General features: G+C 40.9%; 1 protein-coding gene across 1 annotated transcript; it reads left to right on the top strand.

Moving 5' to 3' along the window:
- The first annotated feature begins 13,180 nt into the window (after positions 1-13,180).
- Positions 13,181-17,640, top strand: LOC143781188 (uncharacterized). The gene is made up of 4 exons (XM_077267675.1): positions 13,181-13,442; positions 16,256-16,397; positions 16,491-16,638; positions 16,718-17,640. The coding sequence occupies exons 1-4, from the start codon at positions 13,392-13,394 to the stop codon at positions 17,367-17,369; spliced, it is 993 nt and encodes a 330-aa protein (XP_077123790.1). The 5' UTR covers positions 13,181-13,391; the 3' UTR covers positions 17,370-17,640.
- The last annotated feature ends 4,804 nt before the right edge of the window (positions 17,641-22,444 follow it).

The raw sequence follows: 22,444 nt of genomic DNA, 5'->3' as shown, positions 1-22,444 counted from the left end.
TGCTAATTTCCTCATAAATAGCTTAATGCCTATGTAGGCATCAAATTTATTGAATCTACTAGCCGGGGCAACCTCCACACTTATAGGAAATTAAAGAGAAATCCTATTGATAGTTATGTCAAAGAAATGAAGATTCTTAAACAGAAAGGTCTAGATATGGGTTTTATGAGTAAACAAGAGTTCGAATTTGTGAATTATGGACCTCCAAGGCTGGCAGTATTTTATTATTTACCCAAAATACATAAAAGCACTGACAATCCGCCTGGTAGACCTATTGTCTCAGGTATTCAATGTCTATCAGCTAATATGTCCAAACTTGTGGACTCACATTTACAGCCTATTGTACCACTACTGCCATCACATTTGAAAGACAGCTCACATATTCTTCAGCTCCTACACAAAGAGAAATGGCGTAAAGAATATATTATGGGCACCTTGGACATAACCGCATTATACACGGTTATTGATCATAAGAAAAAATGTGATGCTGCCAAATATTTTTAAAACAAATTGTCTAAAGTTCCTCCAGAACAAACTGAATTTTTAGGTGAACTGATGCAGTTCATTTTAACCCATAACTATTTTTTATATAAGGAGGACTACTACTCCCAGCAATGGGGTACCGCCATGGGGACCAGGTTCGTGCCCAGTTACGCCAACCTCTATGTGTGTAGTTGGGAAGAAGAGTACATATACCCGGGGGGTCGTCTGCGCGCAAACCTTGTCCTCTGGAGGCATTTTATTGATGATACTATCTTCATCTGGTCTGGTGGCTGGGATTCTCTTAACCAGTTTTTAACGGATATAAATAAAAATCAGTATTTTTTAAAGTTTACCTCCACTACCAGCACCACTGAGATTAATTTTTTAAATTTGAAGATTTTCATTGACGATTTTAAAATTCAAACACGCACTTTTACTAAACCCACTGACAAGAACAGCTACATTCCTCTAGATAGTTGCCATCTCCCCAGCTGCCTGCTTAACATCCCGAAAAGCCAGTTCACCAGGATCCATTGCAATTGTTCCAGGCCCCAGGACTTTGAATTGGAAGCAGTAACATTAACCAAAAATTTTTTAGAAAAAGGTTATGACAAGAAAATGTTAGAGGAAGCAAGAGAAACGGCCCTTACCAAACATAGACAGGAGCTTATTAATCCTGTCCCCAGACTTATAGAAAATGCGGACTTTATCCCTATTATAACCAAATATAACACCAACTCAAACATCCTCCATAAGATAGTCAGCAAACACTGGCATATTTTAAAAAACTACAAAATTTTGGGGGACAAGATTACGGATAAACCCCGTTTTGTGTACAAAAAATCCCAAAATCTGGGGAACTTGATTGCCCCTACGGCACAGAAAAAATCCTCTCTAGTACAGCCTTCCATCCTTTATAATAAACCAAAGGGATTTTTTCCTTGCTATAAGTGTAACATGTGTAAACAAACTATTACACGAAAATGCACGGACATTAAAAAAGGAGATAGGACATTCCAGATAAAGGACTTTAGAACTTGCTCCACCACAGGGGTAATATATACCATCGAATGCCCCTGTGGGAAACTTTACGTGGGGAGAACAAAACAACAGTTCAAAACAAGGATCAGGGAACACATTAGGAACATCAAGAATCATTTTTTGGGTCACCCACTCTCCCAGCATTTTACGGAGCATCATAATGGACAGGCACAACATATGAAAGTCTCAGGCATAGCCACGGTACAGCGACACTGGAGGGGTGGAAACTATATTAAAGCTATGTCTAGAACTGAGACAAAATGGATTTTTTTTCTGGACACTATTGCGCCAAGAGGCCTTAACATGGGCATTGAACTTTTTGGTTTTCAATAAGTAATTCTTAGTTGGAGTGATATACTATATAAGGAATAGTAGTACGGAGCAGGGATCATCCCTGAGGAAGGAGACAGCTGTCTCCGAAACGCGTTGGCTCATTGATCCTCACTGCACTCCGTACTCATCTCACTCCTGGGTCGGGCAAGCGGTCACATGACCTGTGACGTCTCGCAGGTCCTACGCACCATACGGACTCACCGCTCTTACCTCATGCAGCGTCCGGCTACAGGATCCTGCCCCTACCCGGAGGCTAGTTGTTGCAGGTGGCTGCTACCGGCCCGGAGCAGCCACTGGTTTGGACTTCTATCGATCTATCAGGATTATTCCAGGAACTACGGCAGCACTATTACAGCCATCCCAGTTCTTGAATGACTCTTTTCTGGAGGTAGGCAAACCTGTATGTACTCCTTACCCAGTTCCTTCATTTAGCTAGTGGTATTCATCAATTTGGTATTTGCCTCAATTGACTTTCACGAGGTTAATACACCAGCACAGAATCTCTGGTGTTTTGAGTGTGCTTTACCGTAGAGGCTATTCACTACCACCCTTATCCTTTTGCTACAACCCAGCGCGCACCTGTATACATTTAGTTTGCTAGTATGTATGTATGTTAGTTTGTTAGTATGTATGTATGTTAGTTTGTTAGTATGTACGTATGTTAGTTTGTTAGTATGTACGTATGTTCGTTTGTTAGTATGTATGTATGTTAGTTTGTTAGTATGTATGTATGTTAGTTTGTTAGGATGTTAGTTTGTTAGTATGTATGTATGTATGTTAATTTTTTAGTATATATGTTAGTTTGTTAGTTTGTTAGTATGTACAGTACAGACCAAAAATTTGGACACACCTTTTCATTTAAAGATTTTTCTGTATTTTTATAACTATGAAAATTGTACATTCACACTGAAGGCATCAAAACTATGAGTTAACACATGACGAATTATATACTTAACAAAAAAGTGTGAAACAACTGAAATATGTATTATATTCTAGGTTTTTCAAAGTAGCCACCTTTTGCTTTGATGACTGCTTTGCACACTCTTGGCATTCTCTTGATGAGCTTCAAGAGGTAGTCACTGGAAATGGTCTTCCAACAATCTTGAAGTAGTTCCCAGAGATGCTTAACACTTGTTGGCCGTTTTGCTTTCACTCTGCGGTCCAGCTCACCCCAAACCATCTCGATTGGGTTCAGGTCTGGTGACTGTGGAGGCCAGGTCATCTGGCATAGCACCCCATCACTCTCCTTCTTGGTCAAATAGCCCTTACACAGCCTGGAGGTGTGTTTGGGGTCATTTCCTGTTGAAAAATAAATGATGGTCCAACTAAACGCAAACCGGATGGAATAGCATGCCGCTGCAAGATGCTGTGGTAGCCATGCTGATTCAGTATGCCTTCAATTTTGAATAAATCCACAACAATGTCACCAGCAAAGCACCCCCACACCATCACATCTTCTCCTCCATGCTTCACGGTGGGAACCAGGCATGTAGAGTCCATCCGTTCACCTTTTCTGCGTCGCACAAAGACACGGTGGTTTGAACCAAAGATCTATAGAAGATATATACTAGTTTGTTAGTATATATGTATGTTAGTTTAATAGTATGTATGTATGTTAGTTTATTAGTATGTATGTTTGTTAGTATGTACGTATGTTAGTTTGCTAGTATGTATGTATGTTAGTTTGTTAGTATGTATGTATGTTAGTTTGTAAGTATGTATGTATCTTAGTTTGTTAGCATATATGTATGTATGTTAGTTTGTTAGTATGTATGTATGTTAGTTTGTTAGTATGTATGTTAGTTTGTTTGTATGTATGTATGTTAGTTTGTTAGTATGTATGTATGTTAGTTTGTTAGTATGTATGTCTGTTAGTTTGTTTTTTATGTATGTATGTTACTTTGTTAGTATGTATGTATGTTAGTTTGTTAGTATATAGGTATATAAGTTTGTTAGTATGTATGTTTGTTAGTTTGTTAATATGTATGTATTTTAGTTTGTTAGTATGTATGTATGAATGTTAGTTTGTTAGTATGTATGTTAGTTTGTTAGTATGTATATATGTTAGTTAGTATGTATGTATGTTAGTTTGTTATTATGTATGTTAGTTTGTTAGTATGTATGTTAGTTTGTTAGTATGTATGTATGTTAGTTTGTTAGTATGTATTTATGTTAGTTTATTAGTATGTATGTATGTTAGTTTGTTAGTATGTATGTATGTATGTATGTATGTTAGTTTGTTAGTATGTATGTATGTTACTTTAGTATGTATGTTAGTTTGTTAGTATGTATGTATGTATGTATGTTTGTTTGCTAGTATGTATGTATATTAGTTTGTTAGTATGTATGTATGTTAGTTTGTTAGTATGTATATATGTATGTTAGTTTGTTAGTATGTATGTATGTTAGTTTGTTAGTATGTATGTATGTTAGTTTGTTATTATGTATGTTAGTTTGTTAGTATGTATGTTAGTTTGTTAGTATGTATGTATGTTAGTTTGTTAGTATGTATGTTAGTTTGTTTGTATGTATGTATGTTAGTTTGTTAGTATGTATGTATGTTAGTTTGTTAGTATGTATGTCTGTTAGTTTGTTTTTTATGTATGTATGTTACTTTGTTAGTATGTATGTATGTTAGTTTGTTAGTATATAGGTATATAAGTTTGTTAGTATGTATGTTTGTTAGTTTGTTAATATGTATGTATTTTAGTTTGTTAGTATGTATGTATGAATGTTAGTTTGTTAGTATGTATGTTAGTTTGTTAGTATGTATATATGTTAGTTAGTATGTATGTATGTTAGTTTGTTATTATGTATGTTAGTTTGTTAGTATGTATGTTAGTTTGTTAGTATGTATGTATGTTAGTTTGTTAGTATGTATGTATGTATGTATGTATGTTAGTTTGTTAGTATGTATGTATGTTACTTTAGTATGTATGTTAGTTTGTTAGTATGTATGTATGTATGTTTGTTTGCTAGTATGTATGTATATTAGTTTGTTAGTATGTATGTATGTTAGTTTGTTAGTATGTATATATGTATGTTAGTTTGTTAGTATGTATGTATGTTAGTTTGTTAGTATGTATGTATGAATGTTAGTTTGTTATTATGTATGTTAGTTTGTTAGTATGTATATATGTATGTTAGTTTGTTAGTATGTATGTATGTTAGTTTGTTAGTATGTATGTATGTTAGTTTGTTATTATGTATGTTAGTTTGTTAGTATGTATGTTAGTTTGTTAGTATGTATGTATGTTAGTTTGTTAGTATGTATTTATGTTAGTTTATTAGTATGTATGTATGTTAGTTTGTTAGTATGTATGTATGTTAGTTTGTTAGTATGTATGTATGTTACTTTAGTATGTATGTTAGTTTGTTAGTATGTATGTATGTATGTTTGTTTGCTAGTATGTATGTATATTAGTTTGTTAGTATGTATGTATGTTAGTTTGTTAGTATGTATATATGTATGTTAGTTTGTTAGTATGTATGTATGTTAGTTTGTTAGTATGTATGAATGTTAGTTTGTTATTATGTATGTTAGTTTGTTAGTATAAATGTATGTTAGTTTGTTAGTTTGTTATTATGTATGTTAGTTTGTTATTATGTATGTTAGTTTGTTAGTATGTATGTATGTAAGTTTGTTAGTATGTATGTATGTTAGTTTGTTAGTATGTATGTATGTTAGTTTGTTAGTATGTATGTATGTTAGTTTGTTAGTATGTATGTATGTTAGTTTGTTAGTATGTATGTATGTTAGTTTGTTAGTATGTATGTATGTATTTATATTAGTTTGTTAGTATGTATGTATGTATGTATGTATGTTAGTTTAGTATGTATGTATGTATGTTACTTTTGCTAGTTTGTTAGTTTGTTATTATGTATGTTAGTTTGTTATTATGTATGTTAGTTTGTTAGTATGTATGTATGTAAGTTTGTTAGTATGTATGTATGTTAGTTTGTTAGTATGTATGTATGTTAGTTTGTTAGTATGTATGTATGTTAGTTTGTTAGTATGTATGTATGTTAGTTTGTTAGTATGTATGTATGTTAGTTGGTTAGTATGTATGTATGTTAGTTTGTTAGTATGTATGTATGTATTTATATTAGTTTGTTAGTATGTATGTATGTATGCATGTATGTTAGTTTAGTATGTATGTATGTATGTTACTTTGCTAGTATGTATGTTAGTTTGGGGCAGGCTCAAGGAAGACTACTGCCGCGGTAGCTGGCACCTAAAGAATAGGACAGGAAGGGGTTGACCAAGCTGGAGAGCAGGAAAACAGACAGAACAGGGAAGAAGGTAAATGATGGCAGGAACAAAAGGAGAAGGGACACCTGGATGGGAATGAAATACTGACGGTAGACTGGGGAGACAAAGGCAAGGCAGCTGAGATGGACCGGAGGCACAGGAGGAGCGGATCTGTAAGTGAAACAAAGGGAAGAGGTCAGATATGAGTAACCAGATATGGAGGCACACAAAGGGTAGTAAGCCACAGAAGCGAACGGAAGGACGGGATGTCCGGAGGACGTGGGGCCAGAATCACAAGTAGTGCACAAATGATCCACAGGCACCGCTGGGGGGAGGAGGTAGGCAGATAAGGAAGGTGGTGACATACCTTCCAGTTCAGAGTCCTCCAGGAGCACAGAGCGGAGAAGCAAGAGCGGCCAGGATCAGTGAGAAACAAGAGCGCGCGAGCCGCAGAACCCTGCACGCACACGCACCCGTGAAGAGGGAAGAACCGGCCATGCAAGAGAGGAAACCTGGGGACGAGCAGGGACGGGTCGAGACGCTGCAGAGGGGTGAGTATCATAGGCTACCAGCGGCGAGGTGAGCGGGAGAGTGACAGTACCCCCCTCCTTATGCACCTCCGTCCTAAGTCCAGAAAGAAATCTTGCTAAGATTCGAGGAGCGTGAATGTTTACCCGAGGCTCCCAAGATCTATCCTCAGGACCAAAACCCCTCCAATCAACCAGAAAAAGGTCCTCCCTCTTATTTTTCATAGCAAGAATGTCCTTAACTTCAAAGACGTCATTACAAGAAATAGGCTGAGGAGAACGAGTGGAAGCAGTATGGAACTGATTAAGAACCACAGGTTTCAGAAGAGAAACGTGAAAAGAATTGGGAATACGGAGTGAAGATGGTAATCTCAACTTATAAGAGACATCGTTGATACGAGTCAAAACCTCGAAAGGTCCAATATAACGAGGACCCAACTTGTGCGAGGGGACTTTTAAGCAGACGTACTTAGAACATAGCCACACTTTATCACCGGGGTGAAATAGAGGAGGATCTAAACGCCTCTTGTCCGCATGTCTCTTCATTTTGTCAGAGGCTAGTTCGAGAGCGATCTTGGTCTCCTGCCAAATTCTGGAGAACTCCTTGGACAGACGATTAGCCGCTGGGACACCCGAGACAGGAGGAACCGGAAGCGGAATACCAGGATGTTGCCCATAAACGATAAAGAAAGGAGACTTGGAAGAAGATTCGCTGGTATGATTGTTGTATGCGAACTCGGCCCACAGGAGTAAGTCTGTCCAGGCATTCTGATGGGAGTTAGAGAAATGACGAAGGTAAGTTATCAAAGCCTGATTGGTGCGCTCCACTTGACCATTGGTTTGTGGATGGTAGGCAGAAGAAAAATCACAGGTAATGTCCATAAAGCTACAGAGAGGTCTCCAAAACCGAGAGGTGAACTGAACTCCTGTGTCAGAAACGATATGTTGAGGAAGACCATGAATACGAAAAATATGGTGGACAAAAATTTTCGCCAACTCAGAAGCCAAAGGTAAACCAGAAAGAGGTATAAAATGAGCCATCATGGAGAATCTGTCAACGACGACTAGGATAACAGTACAACCAGAAGAAAGAGGCAAGTCGGTAATGAAGTCCATTGCAATGTGTTGCCACGGAGCGGATGGAACAGGAAGCGGATGTAGCAGACCGGAAGGTAGCCGTCTAGGAGTCTTGTTCTTGGCACAAGATGGACAGGAGGCGACAAAACTTTGGACATCCTGTAGAAGAGTGGGCCACCAGTAGAAACGAGAAACGAGTAAGAGAGTCTTCTTGATGCCGACATGGCCGGACAACTTAGAAGCATGTCCCCAGCATAGGATTAGTCTCCTGTTACATACAGGAACAAAGGTTTTACCAGGAGGTAAAGAAGACAGAGTAACAGGTGCTACCATAATGACCTTGGAAGGATCCAGGATATGCGAGGGCTCCTCCTCCGAGTCAGTAGACAAAAAGGACCTGGACAGAGCATCGGCCTTGAGGTTCTTATTGCCGGGACAAAAATGCAGTTCAAAATTAAAATGAGCAAAGATCTAGCTTGCCGAGGATTGAGTCTCTGGGCTGAACGGATATATGCCAGGTTTTTATGGTCCGAGAAGACTTTGAAAGGATGAACGGCTCCCTCCAAAAGGTATCTCCACTCCTCCAGTGCCAATTTGATGGCCAACAGCTCCCTGTCACCAATGGAGTAGTTTCGCTCTGAAGAGGAGAAAGACTTGGAAAAGAAACCACAGGTGATAAGCCTCCCGGAGGAGGACCTTTGTGAAAGTACCGCTCCAGCTCCAACAGCAGAGGCATCTACCTCAAGGACAAAAGGTTTGTTTAATTCAGGATGATGTAGTACAGAAGCAGAGGCGAAGGCTTGTTTCAGAGACAAGAATGCGGCTTCGGCCTCAGAAGATCAGCAGAGGAGGATTGGCTCCCTTGCGTATCAGAGAGACGATAGGACCGGTCAAGGAAGTGAAGTGAAGAATGAATTGCCGGTAGTAATTCGCGAAACTGATGAATCGCTGGATAGCTTTGACTCCATTAGGATGAGGCCAGTTGAGAACGGCAGATACCTTCTCCGGATCCATGTGTAGACCTGAGTCAGAAATAATGTAACCCAGGAAAGGTAGAGACGACTGCTCAAAGTCGCACTTCTCTAGCATAGCATAAAGCCGGTTCTCTCTTAGACGCTGAAGTACCAAACGGACATGCTTTCTGTGGATGGATAGATCCGGAGAGAAGATAAGGATATCGTCCAAGTATACCACCACACAAGAATACAGGAGATCTCGAAAAACATCATTCACAAACTCTTGGAAAACTGCTGGAGCATTGCACAAACCGAAGGGCATGACCAAATACTCATAATGCCCATCTCTGGTGTTAAAAGTAGTCTTCCACTCGTCATCGGAGCGAATACGGACCAGATTGTAGGCTTCACGGAGATCTAGTTTGGTGAAGATACGTGCTCCCAGTAGACGGTCAAATAACTCCGGAATGAGAGGAAGCGGATAATTGTTCTTAATTGTGATGTTATTGAGACCCCGGTAGTCGATGCAGGGACGAAGAGATCCGTCCTTCTTTTTGACAAAAAAGAAACCCACACCCACGGGTGAGGAAGACTTCCGGATAAAACCTCTAGCAAGGTTCTCCTGAACATACTCAGACATGGCTTGAGATTCTAAAGGATTCAGTGGATAAATTCGACCCCTGGGAGGAGTCATTCCTGGTAGAAGATCGATAGGGCAATCGCAAGGGCGATGTGGAGGCAAGCTCTCCACCTCTTTCTTGTCAAAGACGTCAGCGAAGAACCGGTATGCCGGAGGCAAGTCTGTAGGTACCAAGGTAGACAGAGGATTCCTCACCGGTTGAACAGAAAGTAGGCACTTGGAGTGACAGGCATGACCCCAACGTAAAACATCACCAGATCGCCAGTCCAGAATGGGTTCAGATGTTCTTAACCAGGGAAGACCCAAAAGGAAAGTATGAGACAATGAGGGCAGCACGTAGAAGGCAATCCTCTCCTGATGCAGAGCTCTGACTTGTAACTGCACCTCCTCAGTGACCAGGGTAACGGTCTCCCGCAAAGGCCTACCATCGACCGAAGCTATCCGCCGAAGAGTCTCCAGGGATCTGACAGGAATAACAAGCCTCTCGACCGCCTCCAACTGGGATAAAATTACCTGCTGCACCAGAATCAATATAAGCCTCCTCAGAAAAACGACTAGTACCGAAATTTACTAAAACAAAAAGAGTTAAAGGTAGAGAGGAATCAGTGATACCTAGGGATGCCTCTCTTACCTGGCCTAGGTGGAGGCGTTTCCCGGCCTCACCGGACAAGAACGCAGGAGATGGGAAGCGCTGCCACAGTAAAAGCAGAGACCTTGTGCAACTCTCTCCTTGCCGCGTTGTTCTGCTGGCCTAAGACGATCCACTTGCATGGGTTCTGGTGCCGAAACTGGAGACGAAGAAGCATGTGGTAAACGAGAAGGACTGCGAGAGGCAGAGGACAAACGGAGTGTTTTTTTCTCTCTAGCTGCTTCACGGAGACGTTCCTGGAAACGCAAATCAATGCACGTTGCAAGAGATATGAGGTCCTCCAAGGAGGTTGGTGTGTCTCGTCCCGCTAACTCATCTTTAATTCGAGAGGACAGACCGCGCCAAAAAGCTCCCACCAGGGCCTCATTGTTCCACCCCAGCTCCGAGGATAAAGTACGGAACCGAATGGCGTACTGGCCGACAGAAAGAGAACCCTGGTGTAAATTGAATAGGGACTCAGTAGTAGAGGCCAGACGACCGGGTTCGTTGAAGACTTTCCTAAAAATCTCCAGAAAAGCGGAGAGTTGGGAGACCAGAGGATCATCCCGCTCCCAGAGTGGATTCACCCAGGCCAAAGCTTCTTCCTCCAGGTGGGACACAACAAAAGCCACCTTAGCCTGATTGGTGGGGTATTGTTGCGGCATTAATTCAAAATGAAGTAAACACTGGTTTAAGAATCCCCGGCATAATTTAGGGCCTCCACCATATGATGGAGGTTTAGACAAACGAGGGGAAGGATGCAGAGTGGGTGCCGGGGCAGGAGTGGCGGCAACAGATTGTAGGGCGAGAAGACGGTTATCCACCGTAGCCATGTAGTTAAGAATGTGACCCTGGGTGTCGCGTTGCTGCGCAAGCTCCTTCTGGAGACTGGCCAGCTGGGATGCATTCCCTGGATCCGTGGGCTGTATTGTCGATAAACGGGACTCCATGGCTTTAAGGCCATGATTCTAGTCTGATTCTCAAGGAGAACCCCTAATTCCTTTTGGGCGACGGCAGAGGTACCAGCGGGGTCCATGGCCTGTGGATACTATGAGAATGCTAGAAGATCTCCAAAGGTAAACCCGCTGGGTCGCGACAGCGAACCTACCCAGAGCGAGTAGACCCAGAGACCCACCCCCTATACAGGGAGCGTTTGGGGCAGGCTCAAGGAAGACTACTGCCACGGTAGCTGGCACCTAAAGAATAGGACAGGAAGGGGTTGACTAGGCTGGAGAGCAGGAAAACAGACAGAACAGGGAAGAAGGTAAACGATGGCAGGAACAAAAGGAGAAGGGACACCTGGACGGGAATGGAATACTGACGGTAGACTGGGGAGACAAAGGCAAGGCAGCGGAGATGGACCGGAGGCACAGGAGGAGTGGAGCTGTAAGTGAAACAAAGGGAAGAGGTCAGATATGAGTAACTAGATATGGAGGCACACAAAGGGTAGTAAGCCACAGGAGCGAACGGAAGGACGGAATGTCCGGAGGACGTGGGGCCAGAATCACAAGTAGTACACAAATAATCCACAGGCACCGCTAGGAGAAAGAGTCAGGCAGATAAGGAAGGCGGTGATATACCTTCCGGTTCAGAGTCCTCCAGGAGCACAGAGCGGAGAAGCAAGAGCGGCCAGGATCAGTGAGAAACAAGAGCGTGCGAGCCGCAGAACCCTGCGCGCACACGCGCCCGAGAAGAAGGAAGAACCGGCCGTGCAAGAGAGGAAACCCGGGGACGAGCAGGTACGGGTCGAGACGCCACAGAGTGGTGAGTATCATAGGTTACCAGCGGCGAGGTGAGCGGGAGCGTGACAGTATGTATGTATGTATGTTAGTTTGTTAGTATGTATGTATGTTAGTTTGTTAGTATGTATGTATGTTAGTTTGTTAGTATGTATGTATGTATGTTAGTTTGTTAGTATGTATGGTAGTTTGTTAGTATGTATATATGTATGTTAGTTTGTTAGTATGTATGTATGTTAATTTATTAGTAAGTATGTTAGTTTGTTAGTATGCATGTATGTTAGTTTGTTAGTATGTATGTATGTTAGTTTGTTAGTATGAATGTATGTATGTATGTTAGTTTGTTAGTATGTATGTATGTATGTTAGTTTGTTAGTATGTATGTATGTTAGTTTGTTAGTATGTATGGTAGTTTGTTAGTATGTATATATGTATGTTAGTTTGTTAGTATGTATGTATGTTAATTTGTTAGTAAGTATGTTAGTTTGTTAGTATGTATGTATGTTAGTTTGTTAGTATGTATGTTAGTTTGTTAGTATGTATGGTAGTTTGTTAGTATGTATATATGTATGTTAGTTTGTTAGTATGTATGTATGTTAATTTATAAGTAAGTATGTTAGTTTGTTAGTATGTATGTATGTTAGTTTGTTAGTATGTATGTATGTTAGTTTGTTAGTATGAATGTATGTATGTATGTTAGTTTGTTAGTATGTATGTATGTATGTTAGTTTGTTAGTATGTATGTATGTTAGTTTGTTAGTATGTATGGTAGTTTGTTAGTATGTATATATGTATGTTAGTTTGTTAGTATGTATGTATGTTAATTTGTTAGTAAGTATGTTAGTTTGTTAGTATGTATATATGTTAGTTTGTTAGTATGTATGTATGTTAGTTTGTTAGTATGAATGTATGTATGTATGTTAGTTTGTTAGTATGTATGTTAGTTTGTTAGTATGTATGTATGTTAGTTTGTTAGTATGTATGTATGTTAGTTTGTTAGTACAGTTGTTGCCGAAAGTATTGACACCCCTGCAATTCTGTCAGATAATACTCAGTTTCTTCCTGAAAATGATTGCAAACACAAATTCTTTGGTATTATTATCTTCATTTAATTTGTCTTAAATGAAAAAACACAAAAGAGAATGAAGCAAAAAGCAAAACATTGATCATTTCACACAAAACTCCAAAAATGGGCCAGACAAAAGTATTGGCACCCTCAGCCTAATACTTGGTTGCACAACCTTTAGCCAAAATAACTGTGACCAACTGCTTCCGGTAACAGCCAATGAGTTTCTTACAATGCTCTGCTGGAATTTTAGACCATTCTTCTTTGGCAAACTGCTCCAGGTCCCTGATATTTGAAGGCTCTTTTCAGACATAGCGCATTTTTGAGTGCTATTTTGCGGGCGCTTTTCAAAAATGCGCAATGTCATTTTCGTCTGCCGGCAAAGTGAATGAGAAATTCACTTTGCCGTTCAGACACACTGCAAAAAAACGCGGCGCTTTTGTCTGCAAACACGCCGGCGTAAAAAGAATTGACATGTCAATTCTTTACGCAGCGGCGTGTCTGCGTATCCCCATAGGGCCCCATATTACCGTCCACACACAGCGCCTTTGTCCTGGGTGTCGGCGTCTTTGTACGGAGGGGTTGACACCCAGGACCGGACGTGACGTCGGACAGGAAGAGGGAAGCCCCCGCCCCCCAGTGAAGCAGCATGGAGTCCTTCAACAGAATGAGCATAAACGTGGGGCTGCTGATCGAGACGGTAAGTATCCCCCGTGTGTGTGCCCCCTGTGCGTGTGCCGTGTGTGTCCCCCCTGTGCGTGTGTCCCCCCCACTGTGTGTGTGCCGTGTGTGTCCCCCCTGTGCGTGTGCCCCCCCCACTGTGTGTGTGCCGTGTGTGTCCCCACTGTGTGTGTGCCCCCCCGTGCGTGTGTCCCCCCACTGTGTGTGCCGTGTGCGCCCTGTGTGTGTGCCGTGTCCCCCCCGCCCCCGCCCCCCGTGTGTATGTATGTGTGTGTGTGTGTGTGTCCCCCGTGCACTGTATGTAGTGGCAGCATGTCTGCACTACATACAGAAAGCAAAAAAAATGGATGCTCACCTATCCCATGGATGGATGAGGCGTCCGGTCCCCTCCGCGGCTTCCAGCGTCTGGCAGATCAGCTGATTGTCTCGCTGACCGGCCGGGACATCAGCTGGTTTGTCGATATACCGATCAATCACATGAACGGCCGGGACATCAGCTGATTGGACCAATCAGGTGATGTCCCGGCCGTTCATGTGATTGATCGGTATACCGACAAACCAGCTGATGTCCCTGCCGGTCAGCTGATAGTCAGCTGTTCGCAGGCGCTGGAAGCTCATTCCAGGTCTGTCACGGGGCTGAGAAGTCATGAATTTGATTTCTCAGCCCCGTGAACTGATGAAGCAGAGTCGGGGATGCTACGGATGCAGGTAACTATGATGGAGTTAAATTAGAATCAAATAAAGACTTCTTGCCTGTTTATTTTGATTAAAATATTTTTTCTGTGTCTGTCTTTATTTACTTTTACCGTACAGGGTTACGAGGGGGGGCGTCTGACTGACGCCTGCCCTAGTAACCTGGGGTTAGTGACAGGTGTCAATCAATCACCTGTCAGTAACCCCACCCCCATTACCTGGGTGCTGCCATTTGCACGCGCACCTGGAAGGGATGTGGCAAGCGGCCGGGGCACCTGTTGGGTGCTATTGGTAGCCTGGGGGGGTCCTACATCCATGGCCCCCCTCAGGATGCCCATAGTAGCCATCAGATGCTTCGCTAGCCCCATCCGGACATAACGTGCAGGGGAACCGCACGCATTTTTTTTCATTTATTTATTTAAATAAATGAAAAAAGTGGAAGCAAAGGGTTTCCCCTGCAAGACGGGGGACCCTATGCTATTTTTTTCATTTATTTATTTATATACATGAAAAAAAGTGAAATCATGCGGTTCCCCTGCAAGGAGGGCGGAGCCCATGCCGTTTTTTTTTAAAATTAATTAAATAAAAGAAAATGAAATGGGGTTCCCTGCTGGGCGAGGAACCCCATGCTCTTTGTTTTTTTAAGGGAACCTGTCAGGCAAATCTACCCCCCTATCCTAACACTATACCTGTCCCTGCCCCCTGCGTGCACTAGTCTATCCCTGCCTGTCTGACCTGGTATGTTTATTAAAATGATTTTCATACTTACCTGCTTCTAGACTGCTGGGCGTTCTGGCCCGTCTATTAACCTAAAGCGGACGTCACACGTTGCGAGATCGGTTCCGATGCCGATGTCTTCCCTGGAGCGCAGCGGTGAGTATAATGAGCACTCGCGTGCGGGCAGGGACCTCTGGTGACGTCAGAACATGTAACTGGTCAGATGACCAATCACATGTCCTCTGACGTCACCGCAGGTCCTTGCCCGCACGCGAGTGCTCATTGCACTCACCGCTGCGCTCCGGAAAAGACATCGGCATCGCTGGACCTGGGTGAGACGGAAGACAGGTGAGATACTTACCCCGCTGTGCTCCACTGGATGAAGACAGGTGAGTATTGCGTGCCCGATGTAGCATCTGGGCGCAGGGACACAGCCGATGTAGCAGAGCCGGCTGTGTCCCTGCCCCCAGATGGGTTGTGGAACCAATCGTCTGCCATTCAATGATTTCCTATGGAAATCATTGACTTGATAACCGAGCATTTCGGTCTAAGAGCATGGTCCTGGAATGGATTATGCTCGTAGACCGAGGTTTAACTGTATATATACATATATAGTGATATAAGTAACATACATACAGGTAGTGTTACGTTAGGGGGGTAGATTTGCCTGACAGGTTCCCTTTAAAAGGTGTACTAGCATACTGAGCCAGGGGACACATGCATACATACATACATACATGTATGTATACTTGTTGAACATGACAGACCACGCTTTTTTTGTGTTATTTATCACTTAAAAAAAGGCAATGGAGTTCCCTTGCAGGATGGGGGAACCAAATTTGTGGGTTTTTTTTATTAAATTTAAAAACAAAAGTGGGTTCCTTTGTGAAAACCCCCTTTTATCTAAAAAATTTTTGGCGGTTTTTATAAAATTGTGAAAGCGGGGAATACCCCATCCTGCATGGAAACCCCCGTTCTTTAAAAAAAAAAAAAAAATTTAATTGAATTGTGAAAGAAGGGAATCCACCTCCTGCATGGATACCCCCTTTTCTGAATATTTTTGTTTTCGTATTCATTACACAGTGAAAGCGGGGAATCCACAGTCTTGCAGGGAAGGCCCATTTGTTTGTTTTTTTGGGTGTTTTTTTTGTAATAAAAAGGCGTAAGCGTTGAATCCCTATTTATTTCCAATTTAGTTTTAAACCTAGCAAAATATTTATTAAAAAAAACGCTCTTCACCGGATTTTCTGTCCCCTGTGCGTGTGTGTCCCCTGTGCGTGTGTGTCCCGTATGCGTGTGAAGGTAATAACAAGCAGTTGGGGTTGTCATTCCTCAGCAGCCTGTGTTACTTTTTCTGCCTCTATCAAGTTTGTCAAATTTTGTGTGTATAACTAATAGTAGTTAATGTTTTACCTTTTTTAGGTTCAAAACTTCTCATGTCTTTGGGATAAGGGGTGCCGGGAGTTTTCCAACAAATATACAAAAACTGCTTCCTGGCACAAGGTCTGTGTCACCCTCTATCCCCTGTACGAGTCATACACAAAGGAGCGGCAAACAGAAATTGGTAAATATTTTCCATTTTGGAGGAGTCTTTTTGAATTTCTTGACTGTATCTAGTTGAATAGTATATTAATAGGTTCAATTTTTCACTTTTTAGATTCAGCCTTGAAAACCCGCTGGAGGTCGGTGAGGGACAGATTTATACGGTCACGGTCAGAAGCACCAAGTGGCTCTGCGGCACCTGCTTCTCAAGGGCGTTTTGAACAGGAACTCCAATTTTTATACGGCAGTCTACATTACCGACCGTAAGTATCAGTAACGTTTTTAATTTTGAATAGAAAATAAAATGTATTAAAACTATTGTTTTGATGTTTCTCTTTACAGAACCATAGGCAATGTCCAGCCGATGACCGAAATCCCGGCCACAGCAACAACTCCAGTGTATGAACATGCTTCACAGCCTGCTACCAGCTCTCTTCCAAATGAGCCAAGGCCTGACCCTTCTACCCAAAATGATGATATGCCCCTCTCCAAGACTAGTTCATTGGCATCGCCGCCACCACCGCCACCAACACCACCTCCACCTCCAGCCTCAACACAGAGGAAGAGGAAAAGAGGCTCTTCAAAGGAGGATGAGGAGACGGCTGCCTTGGCAAGGGCAATTTCTCTAATTGATCGCCAACCTGAAGAGGATCAATTCTCAGCATATGGAACCGCTCTAGCTTCCAGAATGCGTACTCTGTCCCCCGAGGTCCAGGACTCCTGCATGACGTATCTTTCAATGGCGGTGACATGTTTTAAGAAGTATCCGCATATAAATCCAACCTTTGAAGAAATGGTTTGTTCACTAAACCACATCTGGCATCCACCGACGCCGACTCCTCTTGCACCTGCAGCAGCATTCAATAGACCTCTGCCATCTGCTCCAAGTGCTGCTGCAGGTGCACCAACATCCAGAGTAGTAGCCCAGTCTGAAGAACACCATCCAGACTGGAGCTACTACTCATATTCACAAAGCCTATATGAGGACCAGTAGGCATAATGTTGCTTTTCATGTTTAAAACGCCATGATGTCCAAGTCCACTCCTCAGTTTCCGCCAAGAGGGCATGTTTCCAGCTCTGATTAGTGTTGCGCAAGTGCCGAATGACTCACCGTCAGTGGTGACAAGGAAAGGGCCTTGCGCAATACTAATGAAAGCTGGAAGCATGCCCTCCTGGCGGCAATTAATGAGTGGACTTGGACATCCACAGGTTTATAATCCCATTTTGGGGATGTTTACAGTGTTTCCGTGTGGAATTTTGTTAATAACAAAAAAAACAACAAATCATTCTATTCTCAATTTTATTAGAAAAGTTTTTCAATTTTGACAGTTACTACAAATAAATATTTGAACTTTTAACTATGATGTATCGACCATGGCAAAAAATGGCGCCAACATGTTCATCGCTGCTGGGACTTGAATTCCTATGAAGTTGGTGTGGGACTTTCTCCTTGGGCTCTCTGCGGGTCCAGCTGCTCAACACCAACACAGAAGTATTGCCAGGGCACGGCACCTTCGGGACTCTGAAAATAGTTAGCGAAGGTTTCCCTCACACTAACACCTGAGTTGCATGGACGACCAGCTGACATGTAGAAGAAAGGAGTAAGGTCTGCCGGGCATCTGACGGGCGCTTTATAGTGATTAAACAACTGAGGTGAATACTTTTCAAACATGCACTGGGGGAGGCAGAGACGAGACACACCGCACGGAAACAGCTAGTAGTCACATCCATGGTACCTACCAGTCTGCGGCGAAGGACTTCAGCAATCATAATGATCCCCAGCTGATGTCTGTTCCGCTTGCTGAGGCGTCTTTGGCTCAAGGCCATTGCAGCTGGCAGAATCGACATGATGTTAACTCCAGTATGTATTGTATTCTGAGTCATAAAGACAGGAAATGACCTCAATTACTCTTTTTTTTTTCCCCTTTTTTTGTTTTTCAAACAAACTTTATTTTCAGTACACAATGCTGAAAAAAACGCAGCTGCAAAAAACGCAGCAAAAAACGCAGTGTGTGAAAGCAGCTGCGTTTTTTGCCTGCGTAAAAAAACGCAGGTAAAGCAGCAGCAAAATACGCGCGCGTAAAAATACGCAGCAAATATGCTGTGTGTGAAAGTAGATCTCTCCACAGGTGTTCTATGGGATTCAGGTCTGGACTCATTGCTGGCCACCTTAGAAGTCTCCAGTGCTTTCTCTCAAACCATTTTCTAGTGCTTTTTGAAGTGTGTTTTTTGTCATTGTCCTGCTGGAAGACCCATGACCTCTGATGGAGACCCAGCTTTCTCACACTGGGCCCTACATTATGCTGAAAAATTTGTTGTTAGTCTTCAGACTTCATAATGCCATGCACACGGTCAAGCAGTCCAGTGCCAGAGGCAGCAAAGCAACCCCAAAACATCAGGTAACCTCCGCCATGTTTGACTGTAGGGACCGTGTTCTTTTCTTTGAATGCCTCTTTTTTTCTCCTGTAATCTCTATGTTGGTGCCTTTTCCCAAAAAGCTCTACTTTTGTCTCATCTGACCAGAGAACATTCTTCCAAAACGTTTTAGGCTTTTTCAGGTAAGTTTTGGCAAACTCGAGCCTGGCTTTTTTATGTCTCGGGGTAAGAAGTGGGGTCTTCCTGGGTCTCCTACCATACAGTCCCTTTTCATTCAGACACCGACGGATAGTACAGGTTGACACTGTTGTACCCTCGGACTGCAGGGCAGCTTGAACTTGTTTGGATGTTATTTGAGGTTCTTTATCCAACATCCGCACAATCTTGCGTTGAAATCTCTTGTCAATTTTTCTTTTCCATCCACATCTAGGGAGGTTAGCCACAGTGCCATGGGCTTTAAACTTCTTGATGACACTGCGCACGGTAGACACAGGAACATTCAGGTCTTTGGAGATGGTCTTGTAGCCTTGAGATTGCTCATGCTTCCTCACAATTTGGTTTCTCAAGTCCTCAGTTATTTGGTCTTCTTTCTTTTCTCCGTGCACAATGTGGTACACACAAGGACACAGGACAGAGGTTGAGTCAGCTTTAACCCATGTCAACTGGCTGCAAGTGTGATTTAGTTATTACCAACACCTGTTAGGTGCCACAGGTAAGTTACAGGTGCTGTTAATTACACAAATTAGAGAAGCATCACATGATTTTTCGAACAGTGCCAATACTTTTGTCCACTCCCTTTTTTATGTTTGGTGTGGAATTATATTGAATTTGGCTTTAGGACAATGGTTTTTCTCTTTTTTCATTTAAGGCAAATTAAATGAAGATAATAATACCAAAGAATTTGTGTTTGCAATCATTTTCAGGAAGAAACTGAGTATTATCTGACAGAATTGCAGGGGTGTCAATGCTTTTGGCTACAACTGTATGTATGTATGAATGTTAGTTTGTTAGTATGTATGTTAGTTTGTTAATATGTGTGTATGTTAGTTTGCTAGTATGTATGAATGTTAGTTTGTTAGTATGTATGTTAGTTTGTTAATATGTATGTATGTTAGTTTGTTAGTATGTATGTATGTATGTTAGTTTGTTAGTATGTGTGTATGTTAGTGTGTATGTATGTATGCTAGTTTGTTAGTATGTATGTATGTATGTTAGTTTGTTAATATATATGAATGATATTTTGTTAGTATGTATGTATGAATGTTAGTTTGTTAGTACGTATGTTAGTTTGTTAATATGTGTGTATGTTAGTTTGTTAGTATGTATGTATGTTAGTTTGTTAGTATGTATGTATGTTAGTTTGTTAGTATGTATGTATGTTAGTTTGTTAGTATGTATGTTAGTTTGTTAGTATGTATGTATATATGTTAGTTTGTTAGTATGCATGTATGTTAGTTTGTTAATATGTATGAATGTTAGTTTGTTAGTATGTATGTATGAATGTTAGTTTGTTACTATGTATGTTAGTTTGTTAATATGTGTGTATGTTAGTTTGTTAGTATGTATGAATGTTAGTTTGTTAGTATGTATATATGTTAGTTTGTTAGTATGTATGTATGTTAGTTTGTTAGTATGTATGTTAGATTGTTAGTATGTATGTTAGTTTGTTAGTATGTATGTATGTTAGTTTGTTAGTATGTATGTTAGTTTGTTAGTATGTATGTATGTTAGTTTGTTAGTATGTATGTTAGATTGTTAGTATGTATGTGTGTTAGTTTGTTAGTATGTATGTATGTTAGTGTGTATGTATGTATGCTAGTTTGTTAGTATGTATTTATGTATGTTAGTTTGTTAATATATATGAATGATAGTTTGTTAGTATGTATGTATGAATGTTAGTTTGTTAGTACGTATGTTAGTTTGTTAATATGTGTGTATGTTAGTTTGTTAGTATGTATGTATGTTAGTTTGTTAGTATGTATGTATGTTAGTTTGTTAGTATGTATGTATGTTAGTTTGTTAGTATGTATGTTAGTTTGTTAGTATGTATGTTAGTTTGTTAGTATGTATGTATATATGTTAGTTTGTTAGTATGTATGTATGTTAGTTTGTTAATATGTATGAATGTTAGTTTGTTAGTATGTATATATGTTAGTTTGTTAGTATGTATGTATGTTAGTTTGTTAGTATGTATGTTAGATTGTTAGTATGTATGTATGTTAGTTTGTTAGTATGTATGTTAGTTTGTTAGTATGTATGTTAGTTTGTTAGTATGTATGTATTTTAGTTTGTTAGTATGTATGTATGTATGTTAGTTTGTTAGTATGTATGTTAGTTTGTTAGTATGAATGTATGTAGGTTAGTTTGCTAATATGTATGTATGTTAGTTTGTTAGTATGTATGTAAGTTAGTTTGTTAGTATGTATGTTAGTTTGTTACTATTGTCACGGGGAGACTAGTTGGGCGAGAGCTAATAACCCGGGCCCCTGCAATTTCCCTCAGACTAGGGAAATGCTGACTGACCCTCTACCTGAAGTTTACAATGATGGTGTTCATGTCCAGGCCTCGAACCTCACCCTGCCTCCTGTTACAACCCTAAGCTGAAAACCTCCGCCCTCCACCCAGTGAATGCAATACACCAATACCCACAGTTAGCACAGACAAGGATAAAGGAAAAATATACACCACGCCGCAGTCACTCAGGAATACACTATAAATGTGCAGGGCAAAATAAACACAAATATAGGAAGAAGTAAATAAGACAAAAGAAAATACACCACCAGCAACGATACTCCAACAACCAGCTCTCCATTCCAGACCGAGATAACAATGCAAGACAGAAGCTATAATCGGCGACGCCCAATGATCAGGAAAGCTATTTAAAGGCAATGGGCATGGCCCAGCTTCCAATCCGAGGATCAGGTAAATTAACCCCGGAACAGCTAGACAAAATCTAGCCGACGCCAATGAGCAAATAGTGGTCAAAAGCGGAACTACCGCTGTCTGTCGGACGACCTGGTCTGAACGGCGTCCGACATGACAACTATGTATGGTAGTTTGTTAGTATGTATGTATGTATGTTAGTTTGTTAGTATGTATGTTAGTTTTTTAGTATGTATGTTAGTTTGCTAGTATGTATGTATGTTAGTTTGTTAGTATGTATGTATGCTAGTTTGTTAGTATGTATGTATGTATGTATGCTAGTTTGTTAGTATGTATGTACGTATGTTAGTTTGTTAGTATGTATGTATGCATGTTAGTTTGTTAGTATGTATGTATGTATGTTAGTTTGTTAGTATGTATGTATGTTAGTTTGTTAGTGTGTATGTATTTTAGTTTGTTAGTATGTATGTATGTTAGTTTGTTAGTATGTATGTATGCTAGTTTGTTAGTATGTATGTATGTATGTTAGTTTGTTAGTATGTATGTATGTATGTTAGTTTCTTAGTATGTACAGTATGTATGCATGTTAGTTTGCTAGTATGTATGTATGTTTGTTTGTTAGTATGTATGTATGTATGTTAGTTTGTTAGTATGTATGTATGTATGTTAATTTGTTAGTATGTATGTTAGTTTGTTAGTATGTATGTATGTATGTATGTTAGTTTGTTAGTATGTATGTTAGTTTGTTTGTTAGTATGTATGTTAGTTTGTTAGTATGTATGTATGTTAGTTTGTATGTATGTATGTTAG

This window comes from Ranitomeya variabilis, chromosome 6 (assembly GCF_051348905.1).
Source record: "Ranitomeya variabilis isolate aRanVar5 chromosome 6, aRanVar5.hap1, whole genome shotgun sequence".
NCBI lineage: Eukaryota > Metazoa > Chordata > Amphibia > Anura > Dendrobatidae > Ranitomeya > Ranitomeya variabilis.
The sequence above is the reverse complement of the archived record's forward strand: the minus strand, read 5'-3'. Positions and strand labels throughout refer to the sequence as shown.